At 38.7% G+C, this 12,306-nt stretch overlaps 1 protein-coding gene across 1 annotated transcript in view; it reads right to left on the reverse strand.

Moving 5' to 3' along the window:
- Nucleotides 1–821: 821 nt before the first annotated feature.
- The window catches only part of LOC120798699 (dynein heavy chain 8, axonemal-like), a 38,808-nt gene continuing 27,323 nt past the window's right edge, over nt 822–12,306 (reverse strand). The window contains 31 exon segments of the mRNA XM_040143224.1: nt 822–1,109; nt 1,322–1,443; nt 1,740–1,929; nt 2,177–2,329; nt 2,406–2,562; nt 2,674–2,834; nt 2,937–3,038; nt 3,121–3,237; nt 3,466–3,621; nt 3,782–3,934; nt 4,042–4,115; nt 4,230–4,432; nt 4,531–4,646; nt 4,730–4,851; nt 4,945–5,135; nt 6,307–6,559; nt 6,650–6,755; nt 6,950–7,132; nt 7,218–7,373; nt 7,469–7,624; nt 7,726–7,897; nt 8,064–8,191; nt 8,269–8,406; nt 9,123–9,338; nt 9,595–9,762; nt 9,848–10,024; nt 10,193–10,296; nt 10,407–10,525; nt 10,656–10,882; nt 11,106–11,270; nt 11,418–11,571. Of these exon segments, the coding sequence (XP_039999158.1) occupies nt 822–1,109; nt 1,322–1,443; nt 1,740–1,929; nt 2,177–2,329; nt 2,406–2,562; nt 2,674–2,834; nt 2,937–3,038; nt 3,121–3,237; nt 3,466–3,621; nt 3,782–3,934; nt 4,042–4,115; nt 4,230–4,432; nt 4,531–4,646; nt 4,730–4,851; nt 4,945–5,135; nt 6,307–6,559; nt 6,650–6,755; nt 6,950–7,132; nt 7,218–7,373; nt 7,469–7,624; nt 7,726–7,897; nt 8,064–8,191; nt 8,269–8,406; nt 9,123–9,338; nt 9,595–9,762; nt 9,848–10,024; nt 10,193–10,296; nt 10,407–10,525; nt 10,656–10,882; nt 11,106–11,270; nt 11,418–11,571 (4,927 nt within the window).

A 12,306-nucleotide genomic window follows, 5' to 3' on the forward strand; every position in this document is an offset into this window, starting at 1 on the left:
TAATGGTGAGAAGGTGTAAAGAATTTTCAGTTTACGGAAAACTATGAAGATTGGACTTAATGAAACTAAATGGATGGTGTTTGTGGAAAATTCTATATTATATAATTTGCACTGTGGATACAAATTCTAAGTGCTTGTAATTCCTCTGGATATGATTCATAAGAAATATTGTCTGCATGTTGACATAGTTACATACAGTATATGTGTGAATGTCATGGGTGCGGAGTGCATGCAAGTAGATTTATGTTTAATGTGACATTCTCAAACATTAGTATAATTTACCTTTGGTGCTGCTTACTTGATCGGTGAGAGCTTACAGTTCAATTATGCCTGTCAGAATTTCATTACAACTTAACTTCTGCAAAATATGATTATCAAGCCTTTCAATTCTGATGGGAAGGAACTCAAGAGAAAACTAATCAGGTTTTGATATTAATGGGGTGACTAGACTTACCAACTGCATTCAGACTGCTTCAGTGAAGAATTCCAGCCGTGCGGCAGTGATAAGTTTTTCAATAAACATGTCATTTAACTACAACAACTGAGACGTTACTCCTGGCACTTTGGATTAAATGTATAAAAGGGCAAAAGAAAATATGACTTTATAGCACTGGAATGATTCATCAACTAGTAAACCATACATTCTAAATGGTATAGCACACTTTTTTGTATAATAGTTAAATTTTACACTGCAATATAATAGTAACTATCTTAAAATAAGTAAACATCTTGACAGGCATTAGACATATAGAAATAGAAATGGAAATATTTATTTTCCCTTTAATCAATATTACACATTAATAAAGATGTGCAACTATCTTTTATGTGATGTTGCAGAGAAGCGCAACCCCACGCAAGATCCAGTGGTCTGGTGACTGCATGGTAGGCAACACCACTGCTGTGATGTAATTCAGGTCTGTGCGCTTTGGTTTCTTGTAGATAGGACAGACATAGAGTTTTGGATCCACCGGGGCAGTGGAGTTAACGGCAAACATGTGGATGACAGGCAAAGGTGTGAAAAGCACTTTGGGTGACGACTCGATGAGATAGGTGTTCTTCCTGTCCCAACTGGCGCCATCCAGGTACAGACCATAAACAAAAACTCCCCCCTGTTGAGGAAAGGGGGTCATTAATGCCTCCTAAAAGATTAAACATCAATTGTTCACTTGTCTCAGATCAGTCACAATGTGCAGACAACACTGCTGTATTTGCGGTGTCCAACCACGTTTATCATGAATGTTAGTTGAATGCTGAATATGAGATTTATATTCTACTATCATTACTTGGTGTTTTGCTAGTTTTTTCATGCTTTTTGACTTACTGTAGGAGAGGCTGTGATCTCCTCCTTTGTCTGCTTCAGTACTTTGTTGTGCAAGGTGACTGTGTCGAGAGCCCAGCCTTCGTTTGCCCTTGTTACTTCTTGTCTCATAGCTGTCAGAAACCCTGCAAACATCCCAAAGGAAAGACATTGTTAGCATAGATTGACATCAGTTATGTAATCTGTATACAAATCAATCCCAGCTGATGGTGACATTTGACAGAGTTCTTCATTTTAGCACATCTTACCACCAACAAACTCAACATGTCTCAATAAATCAGAATCTGAATCATGAAAATGTTAACTACAGTGAAAACTACAGTGACTTCAGACATGCAAATAAACGACCAGCCTGGTCGCTGTATTTATTGGTGGAAGGCATCTCTAAAAATGCCTTACTCTACAAAAACCTGTTAATTACCCTGTGGGTTGAAGAAACCTGTCATCCAAAAGGTTTGGGGTCTCCCCTCAAACACCCAACTGTGGAACTGTTTGTTTCTCTCTAGAAGCTCAGTGAACCAAAAGCCCAGTGTGGATGACTCCCAGGAGACTTTCCTCCACAGGTTTGGCACACGGGCATCAAAAATATTGTCCAGGGCATCACGGAGGTTCTAGGAGTCAAGTACAGATCGGTTGTTTCACAGCACTTAAACCCCTCAAGAAAATCCTATTTTGCAATATAGTTTAATCATCATATTTTCTTGAATAAAAATGATAAGAATAGGAATAAAGTTAGTATTTATTGTTGAAAATGTTAGAATGTTAGAATTGAATTACAAACACATACTTAGGTTAATATTTTAAGAAGCAAAGGGCTGGTGTTTCAGAGTGAACAAGGGGATAAATCAGTAATCTGACCTCACTCATTATGATAGTGCCATCAATGGCTAGCTTCAAGTCAGTCAGACTAGTGCGCACAACACTGATGATCCTTTGCATTCGATCCACCTCCTGACGTAGGAAAATGTTCATTGGGTTCAGAGCTCCCATCTTCAATAGCATGACTTTGACCTTAACATATAAAGAGTTTAGATTTTAGTTGGTGCAAGAATTGATGACTAAAACACTAACGATCAAACAAACCAACCTCATGTGGTACATAATTTGGGGGCAGTTTCTCCAACATGTCCTCTGCCATTGTGTAAACAATGGACTCTCTAGTTGCTCCCGATCCCCCTCCGCTTTCCTTGGGCTGAATATTTGTGATTGTGTCAAGCACTTCAGCAGATGTGTTTGTCTGATACCTGATCAACATTGACCACAAAGAAAAAATGTTATGTTAGGAATAATATTACACATTATAGTATCACACATTATAAGCAAAGTATCAAAACTGTCATTAATAGGCTCATTACGTGATATCAGCATTAGGATGCAACCCCAATGCTTGGGGTGAATCCACAGTAGGCAAGCTCTGAATGTATTCCATGTACTCCTCTACTTTCTTGCACACTGGAATTTTATAACCCGTGTAGTAGCAAAATGATGGATCAAAAATTTTTTTACTGAACCACACCTGCAATGAAAAACACAAATTCTCAAGTATTGTAAAAAAATAAATAAAATTATTGGTCAAGGAGAAATAACATATGAATGAACACAAAAATGTGATTATTACACGAGCAAAACACTTGAGTAGGCGTTTGTCATAGTCATCTGTAACCCTCCCTCCATATTGCACCTCAGCTAGCATGTATCGCATGGTTACCCATGACACATCCTGTGGGGGGAAAAAAGCACAAAATGATGAGTGAGGTAAGATGATAAGAAAAATCTTTAAAGTTAGTCTGCTGAATTCTCACCTTCCTGGGACCGCAATCATCCAAGTGTTTCTCAACAAATTCAACACTTGCAGTGAAATCAGCAGAGTTGAACTCATAAGGTATGTTCCAACCCAATGGTCCAAATTTGCGTCGTTCCTGAAAAAAGAAACAACAAAACAAATGATTATGTATCAAGTCACTGTGCGTCCATAAATGCTAGATAAAAACATGTGTGATTGTGAAGAACATTCTGCATATAAACATTTGTGATTATGAAGAACATTCTTCCTTAACTGCTTTGGAAAGAAAGAACTCCTAAAGAACTCATATAAGTATTTTGTCCTTGGCTGCTGCCTCATCAGTGAACTTGCAAATGACCAGTACCTGTACAGCAGTGTGAAGAAAGGCCACACTATAGAGCAAAGGTTTCCACATGGGCAGGTTGCTGACTTCCAACTGGTTCTGTGAAATTCCTGCAAATGTTCGTTTCAACCCAGCACGCACTCCCTGGGGTGGATCATTGGTAAACTTGATAGAGGACTAGAGGTAAAGAGGTGAGAAAAATTTGCTCTAATCTTATACATGTACTGCATATAAAAATAACACAGTATTTGTACAGGTTAAATCAGGATACTAAGTAATAAATGAAGTAATAAATTCATAACACTTTATTGTACATAAAAGCTTTGTAAAGTGTCACCTGTAGGAGTGTGATGGAGAATTGATTATGTGGCTCTGTGGTGATCCACACTCTGAAAGTATCATGCATGGTCTCTGCAGTTGAGATAGTATCTAGTAACTCATCCATAAACTCCAAGCCCAGGTGACAGTTTTGCAGAAGGACCCAGCCTCCCTATACACATCCAGATACAGAGGCCACAAATCAGGTGAAATAGTCAGCCGACACTTTAAAAGTGTGCATTCATACAAGTAACAACTTAATTAAATGAGAATAAACACCTGTGTCATTGATGTCTGAACAAGCTTCCTTGCATGAACCTCTTGCCCTTGTCCCATGGATATAGCTCTGCATTCTATAAGATACAACAATGAGGGGAGATCATGACATACAACACAAGTAATGATTCCTCAAGGTTAAGATGAGAAATTTATAAAAGTTGTAAGTGTAAGAGGGAAGTAAAGCTCACCAAGTTGGAGTTTCTTAGCAAGTGCTTCAATTTGGTCAGTGGGATCTGAGCCCATAGAAAGGAAGCAAATTAGAGGGGTGCGAGGGTCACTCTCTTCCCATGTGCTATGAGGGTTCAAGATGACCGGCTCAGCAAACTTCACGCCCATTGATTCTCCCACGTACTTTCTGGCCTGAGACAAGGTACGGTCAGGGCAGCAAGACCTGTGAAAGAAATAGCTTGTAAGATAATTGTTCATATTTTGTAAGATTATATTACGTTTTTTAACACATAACCGACATGAGCGGCAGCAGGATCCAACCTTATTAGCAAAAGTTTATGGAAGACATCGAGGGAGTTGTGTCCATCTGGAACTACACCTTCCTCTGGGGCATCGAGATTGAGCCATGCTTTCCACGATTTCCCATTTTGAGACACCTACAAAATGCGTCAATAGCAACACCTTGAAAGGACACTTTCATGGAGGATTCAGATGTGTGATCCATGGAACTTAAGCTCACCTGTATTATGATATTATTGAACTGTGGCAATTTACTGAGTTCCACCAGGTTTAGCCAGATCACGTCCAGGATCCAACTGAATGGCTTTGAGGGGCAGGTCTTCAGGTCAAGAGCTGCACCACCTATTTGTTTATTCAGAGAAATTATCTTGTTTTAGGTGATCATATTACAAAAAGGCAGATTAAACTTTTTTCTAGAAGTGATGATTATCTTACCTTTAATAAGAATCTGGAATTTGTTATGCTCTATTTTGTTATTCTGTAAATCAATCTTGAGGGCCAGTAAGAGTGTGAAGATGAATTTGTGGTTTTCATACAGGCCTCTCACTGTATATCTGAACACCTCATAGGTCAGATATTCAATGATGTTTGCAATTCGCTTTTGAGTTTTAGAGGACTTTTCAGACCTGCAAAAGCACATTTATGACAGTATCAATAGTAAACAGAGGAGAGACAGAGAGAGCGTGCAATAAGGTGCCCCTTATGACAAGGTGACAAAGTAAGTGTAAAGAATACTATGAAACAAAGTGTAGGCAATCATTTTTTACATCAATACACCATGGAGTATCTTACAGTACCTATGGGAAAGCCACTTAGCAAAGGAAACAAGGCTAGGTCAAAACCTATTATATGGCAGGACCGCCCTTTATCTGTTTGCTTCTCTCCTAAGGTCTGTGCTCACATATGCAGTAATTTAATACAGCCAAATTCCCAAAAAAGTTTTTCTCATTTACATGTTTTTCTGTTTCTCTTGTCAGACAACGGAACAAGTATGAAATAGAGACTGAAACGCGGCCCATTAAGACTAAATGTTAACCAGCAGTCACTTCGAAGGCCAATTCCAGGAAACGGCTGCAATGCACGGCTAAAATCCTGAGTCTATAACCGCAACATCATCTGACAAAATCACTACACACATAAGTTTGAGTCAAAGGCTGTGCTGTGATTTTGGCTATATTTACTTGTAAAATGATCACTCGAGGAGAGAGTTAGAAGCGCATTCATGTCTGTGTCAGCTGCCGTGCAGTCAATTGAATGAGAGGCAGAGAGAGGTGTGCCTCCCCGGAGGGTAAGTCCGATTGCAGGGCAATACTAGGGACTCACTTCTACGGAAAATAGAAAGGTTTGTCCAGAAAGTCAGTAGATTTGTTGCTAGGTGCTTTTGTGAAGAAAAGTCGCTAAAAGGGTGTGAAGCAACAAAGGCGCAACATTGGCAACACTGCCTGTAAACACCCCCGATGATGCAATAGAAACTATTTGGACCAATTCATCTGAAAGAGCGACAACCCATGGGGAGTTTAAAGGGCTGGCCCTGCTGTTGCGATCAAGCCAAAAATATATACTTTTAAACTGCCATCTTATTTTTGTTTAATCACAATTCTTTTTAGACAAATTTGTTGGTTGTGAGAGTAAACCATGGTTGAGTTAGTTTCACAAGTGTAACTCAGTGTAAATTTGTAATATAATGTGATGTATGAGGTCCATAGTAGAAAAGATGTTACAGCCCCATGCGTCATACTCAAAAGAAGCACCAATTGTTCAGACACATTTCTTACACCAGTTTTGTTGAAACCATACCTTGCTAGTGACAGGTCAAAGATTTTGAGGAACTGACCCAGGGAAGTCTGGTACATAACGTTGACCATGCTCATCTCTGTGATGAGGAAGTAAAGGATGCTGCCTCTAGAGGCAACTGGACGATATTCTGCCTGAGCTATATTGATCTTCAACTCTGCCTCTGCTGCAACACTGAGCTTTGCACTAACTTCAGCTGCAGTTTGCTTAGTTGTACTCAGAATGCCGATCATGGAGTCATCATCAACCAAGGAACCTTTAATCACACAAGCACAAATATTTTTCTTTTGAGAAATATAAATACATTACAGATATATCACTGACCTGAATCCAGTAACTGTTGTACCTTTAGTGCTGCTAAGTTTGTACAGCAAGTTGTCTTCCAACTCCTGCATCTTTCTCTTATTGGCAGTTACATCCTCAATTAGCTTCAATCTTTCTGCCTCTAGTTCCTGGTAAAAGAATTTAAATAACTCTCACAATTTATTAGTGCAACTTAAAATTCATGTGTATCCCCAGGCACTACCAAAACTTCACACTCAATACTGTATATAAGAGAAAACATTGATTCAACTAGCCTAATGCAACAGACATGTTGAGAGGCTGAAAAAAAAACATGTACAACATGGAAAAAACAGACACTGACATGTTTCTCTCTGAGGATGACACGACCAAGTAGCTGGTTCTCAAGACCCTTCATGTTTACAGTGAAATCAATGATGGATGTCTTGGCACTGACTTCTGGTGTGTATGCTGGATTAGGCAGTTTGGTGGTTATATAGAGTTGGAAGCCATCCATCACATTTACCTCTTTGTCTCCCACTTGAACCTTCACAAGACAAATGCAAGGATTTAAGAGAGGACACATTTTACAGTTGTATTGTTGATTGCAAGTGGGTATTACATCTGATTACCTTAAAACTGGTCCCAGAATTAATGAAGTTTTTCTCAAGGACATTGTCAAGGGCAGGGTCAAGTTCCTCACTTACATCTTCAATAAGCAGCGGGCGTCCCAAGGAAAGACAGTCTTCCAAATAGGTGCGAAAGAACTTGTAGTTGAGGGATGTGACCTGAAAGAGAGATCAGATAATACCTCCATACATGTGTTACCAGAACAAAGCATCTGGGTGAAAATGGCACAACTCCACTCCATTTCACTATTTACTTGGAGTGCATTGGCCTTTTCTTTTTCCTTAATCCAAGCCTTTCCCTGAGTCTGGGGATCGATGAGGAGAGGATATCTTGTTGCTTTTGTTACGATGATGCCATTCTGCACAGACAAGTCATCTCCTGGGAGTCCTTGAAGGTTCCACTCACTTATCTTAAACATAAACAGGAGCATGAATGTGTTTCATCACATGAATAACTTTTTGTGCAGACAGTAGTGAGGTAAAATCACAATTCGGTTTTAGTTGTTCTTACAGTGGGAGGGTCCACTAGGGCAGAAATTAGGTTGAGGTCTTCTGTAAAAGGGATTTTATGGCTCCTAAGCTCTGCCTCCCAGATGTTTTTCAACAACATATCACGGAAACTCTGGTTGAATGGCCCACAATAAGACAAGAAGCCAGTGAGCTGGAGCACATCACCCACAAGTCTGTCAAGAAGAACAGAAGCAAATGGCCTCCTTTAAAGGCTTTCATGATCAATAAATTCCAGATCCTCCCCTGAACAGTAAGACCTAATGATAATTAAAATAAATTTTATGTGTCCATTGGAAATTATATGTTTCTTCATTAAATTCACTTTTCTTTGAAACATACCTGTTGATCTGTGATTTAAATTCTTTGCTTTGCTCTATCCAACGAACTTTCTCTCCACTGAGTCCATCAATAAGTGCAGATGCAGCCTGCATTTTATTCCTACACATCTCAGCATCATCCAACAAGCCCTGAAAAACAAATTTTAAGTGATCCACAATTTTAATTTCTAGCTTAAAGTAAATGCAATATTAAAAATGAACCACACCTGTTTCTCTTTCAAAGCAGCATCACATTTGGCTTTGACTTTGTTAAACTCTGCTTGCTTCTCAGCCAGCTGAGCCTCAGCCTTGCCTAGCTCATTATTAGCCACTCTTAGCCGGCTCTCCTGAATGGCCAAATTAGCCTGCACACAGACAAAGGGTAGTGAAGTTCACACCACATGGGGTAAAACAGATGGCATAAAAATTAAAAGCAGGTCGCTTTTTATATATGATGCAGTAAATACAAAAAGTATCATGGCTGGTGGCATTGCAGACACAGAGGCAGGCTGTTGCAGTGAAGTTACTTTAATAGAACAAATTATGAAGACCAGGCTCTCAAGCAGACAGGCAGGTAGGTTCAGAGACATGTTAAAATACAGGCAGCACGCAAGGTAACAAGAATGAGAGCCCATGGAATGAACAGCACAAAGGGAGACACAATGAGACATGTGCAACAATCTGGCAATTAACTGGGGAAAAAGGGCTGGTATAAATAACAGGAGAACAAATTAGGGCAATGCCAATGAGAAGTGTATGTAGGTAGGGAATTTCCTGTGATTGAGAATGGGAAGGAAGTGAGCAGGTGGCTCTGGGAACAGAAGGAAAGTCCAAGGATATCTGGTGGGCAGGTGAAGTATGGCATGAGACAGCGGCAGAGTGGCCAGCTTAAACAGGGCTGACAGGATTCATGACAAAAAGTTTTAATTCTTACACTAGTCAACTAAAATGGATGCGAACACTTTCAGACAGGATTAAAGCAGAAAGTTTTAAACCCAGCATTTAAGTACAATAGACAACTATGTCAGATATACAGTACATTGCCAAAAACTTTACCTGCCAAGATGAAGATTGACTTTACCTTGAGTGGCAGCACTTCTTTGTTAATGCCAAAGAATGTTGCCATAGCCCGGGTCCATGCTAGCAAACCAGCTACATTACCACACACTTTCTTGGCATTTTCCATTGTGTAATCCTCCATGTCAAAGTAGGGCTGCAGCAGTTCTACTGTCTCCTCATTAATTTTGTCATTTTGGAACTGCTGGAGGGAGGTCATAAAACCAGCAGCACTCATAAGCTAAGGAGTACAGAAAGAAATTTGACAAAATAGAACCATAAGTAACTTGACAATGTTGACAATTATTGTGCTAGTATTATCATTATTATATTACTCTATACTATAAAACTACAGAACAGACATACTGAAACTTACAAACAGACAACAGTCATATCTCTCTATATGGGTTCACAGAAAGCGCTTACAAAGTGTAGGTCGTGAGTTACTGGAGCAGAATGGCAAAAACTGAAACTGCATAAAAAAGATTTTTTTTTACCTTCAGTGCTTCTCCCCATGATGGCTTAAGACAGTGTCGTTCTGGATCAATAGAGACAGAGTCTAACTTCTTTTGGAATAAAAGCAGAGAGCAGTCCATAATCCTCATGATTAGATGTGGTGGCTTGGCCAATTTTCTCACAGTGGCAATGTCAGCAGGCTTGATGGTCTGTAAAAATTTTAAGTATATTATGTGTTACTATATAAATGGTGTAAATACCCAAATATGTTCAAAACAGTCAGACAGATCTCACATTCAGTGCAGCTTTAGCCTCTTCTAGAGCTGGCCTGGCAGCCTCCAGTTTGTCCTCTGCAATAGCTTTTTCTTTTTCAATTCCCTCCACAATTTTTTGGGCTTTATCCTTCACAACCTGGACCTCATTCTTTACAATGGTAGCAGCTTCAGCACTGACTGTCACCTCTGCCACCACCTATGTGAATGCAACAAGAAATGTGTCATGTAATATATTGTATCAAATTAATGTCTATAAACTGTTGACCCCTTTTCAGTTTTCATACAACCTGGTTCAAATGTTCAATGAATTAATCTACTCTTTTGTGCTTCTTTAAGTTTTTTTTGCCCATGACCAATATCTTACCTTGTCAGCTTTGACAGATGCTATAGCCAGCTCTTTTTCCTTGACTTCAAGATCTTTGGATAGCTGAGCCACAGACTTACTGGCCTCCATCAGTTTGGCCAACCCTGGAAATCAGTAACAATTTTAAAATCCTTTCCAAGAGTAGACCTTGCAAAGTTGTCCATACATGTCATCTTTAAAGTATGTCGTAGGCTTGCTGGTAAACTTTCCTTACCAATATTCATGCGCTCTGCTAGTGTGTTGATATAGTTGTACTTTTCAGTGTAAAGCGTTTTGTAACTATTTAGAAAAGAGAGGTAAGATTTAGGGGTGACATGAGTTCTTCTGCGGAACCTGAAAGACAAAAAAGTGTACAACATTAAGCTTGTGTATAACATGTTTCTGGTCTAAAAAGACTAGAATATCTGAAAATAAAAAATTTACAATGTAACAATGTGAACTACTTGTGATTTGCGTGTTATACCTTTCGAAGTAGCTCTCACAGGTGTCAGATACTTTGTCATGATATGTACCCATGGTGGTCACCACAGAAGCCCTCACATCAGCAGAGCAAACCATGGGAAACTCTGACAAGAAGTAGTTGGACACAGCCACCAGGGCCTCATTGGGCCAAGGGGTGAACCAGTCCATTGTGCAGCCAGAAATCAACCCTGGAAACTTCAGGGATCTGGAGCGAAACTTCTGTCCAACCTGTTAAGGAGAGCAGCCAAAATGTAATGTAGCAGTTTAACTCTGTTCAAAATAGGCATGCATTACAAACAGAACAATACAGAAAATTAAAGTAAATACTGTAGACGACAATTTAATTAAAATAATTGAGAGATGCAGAGAAATATACATGGAAACAAATCATCTGAGCACCCAGTTGTTGGGTTATTGCTTTTGGTTAGGAATACACAAAGTTTTGACCTACTGGTGAAAAGCAAAGAACTACATGGAGATTCTTTCTGGATCGGGATATGAAGTATTCATAGAGGTTGTCAAAAGTAGGTGAAACACGAGGAAACTCCTTTTTCATCACAGGGATCAAGTTCTGGGTGATCTCTTGTATCTCATCTTTAGCAAACAGATTGGAGACCTGCACATATTTGAGTCACAGTCATTAGGACCTGTAAAAAGAAAGTTCTAAACTACATTGTCTTAATGCAGACACAGTTGGTTTGTGTGATGTGGATTGGGTTGTCAAAGACATCATAGTTTTTTACCCTTAAAGTGAAGTCCTTACCTCTCCAGAAGAAAGAACATTGTTTAGGTACTCAAGGAAGGCTTCATCTTTTATTTCATTATCAGTAAAGATGAAGGTGATGCCTTTGCCCTCAGCCCCAGCTGTTTTATACAACAATTTCAGGTCATCCATGAAATTACTTATGTTATATGTTCTGAAAAAACAGAAATGGCAGTGTAAGAATCAAGACCCCAATACATCATTAATTGTGTATGCAGTGAAACAATTAGGATCAATAAGAATACACTGTTTTGGACAATTGAATCTAAAAAACAAGCAGCGTGTGGGTTCCTGGAATACTATCTCTTTTTTTTCAGACACAGGCCTAGTGCTTCTTTGGTCTAGCCTAAAATAAAACATGCAATGATAATAATGTACTGTGTGTGTTATGAGTTTGCTATTTTCAATCAATATAGGTCAATGATGAATCTTTTTTTCATTGTTAGAAAGTAGAAAGTTTTTTTCATAAAATCTACTTTTTTAACAAATGTCATCCAAATTACAAAGCGGACAAAGTGATCCAGTATTGGTTAAGAACAAGTTATTGTAAAATAACATTTTACATTACATACATTTAGTTAATTTACTGCATAATTTTACTACGTTGGAGTCAATGGGAATTAGGGGATATGGTAATACCATGTTTTGTATTATAATCAAAATGGTAAGAATAATCTTTTAAAAAGTATCTAAATTTTTCTAGATTGACAATATCAATCAGAATCAGAATATTTGATCTTACAAATTCATTTTAAAACAGTTAATCAAAATTAGAATTTAAATATGAAATTCAAGAACCTCTTTTTATTTTAAAACAAAATAAAAAACTACAGAGACATTATTAAGTTTTCACCAGTCAGTGAGATCACCTTATCTTGTTACTGCATGG

This window comes from Xiphias gladius, chromosome 14 (genome assembly GCF_016859285.1).
Source record: "Xiphias gladius isolate SHS-SW01 ecotype Sanya breed wild chromosome 14, ASM1685928v1, whole genome shotgun sequence".
Classification (NCBI taxonomy): domain Eukaryota; kingdom Metazoa; phylum Chordata; class Actinopteri; order Istiophoriformes; family Xiphiidae; genus Xiphias; species Xiphias gladius.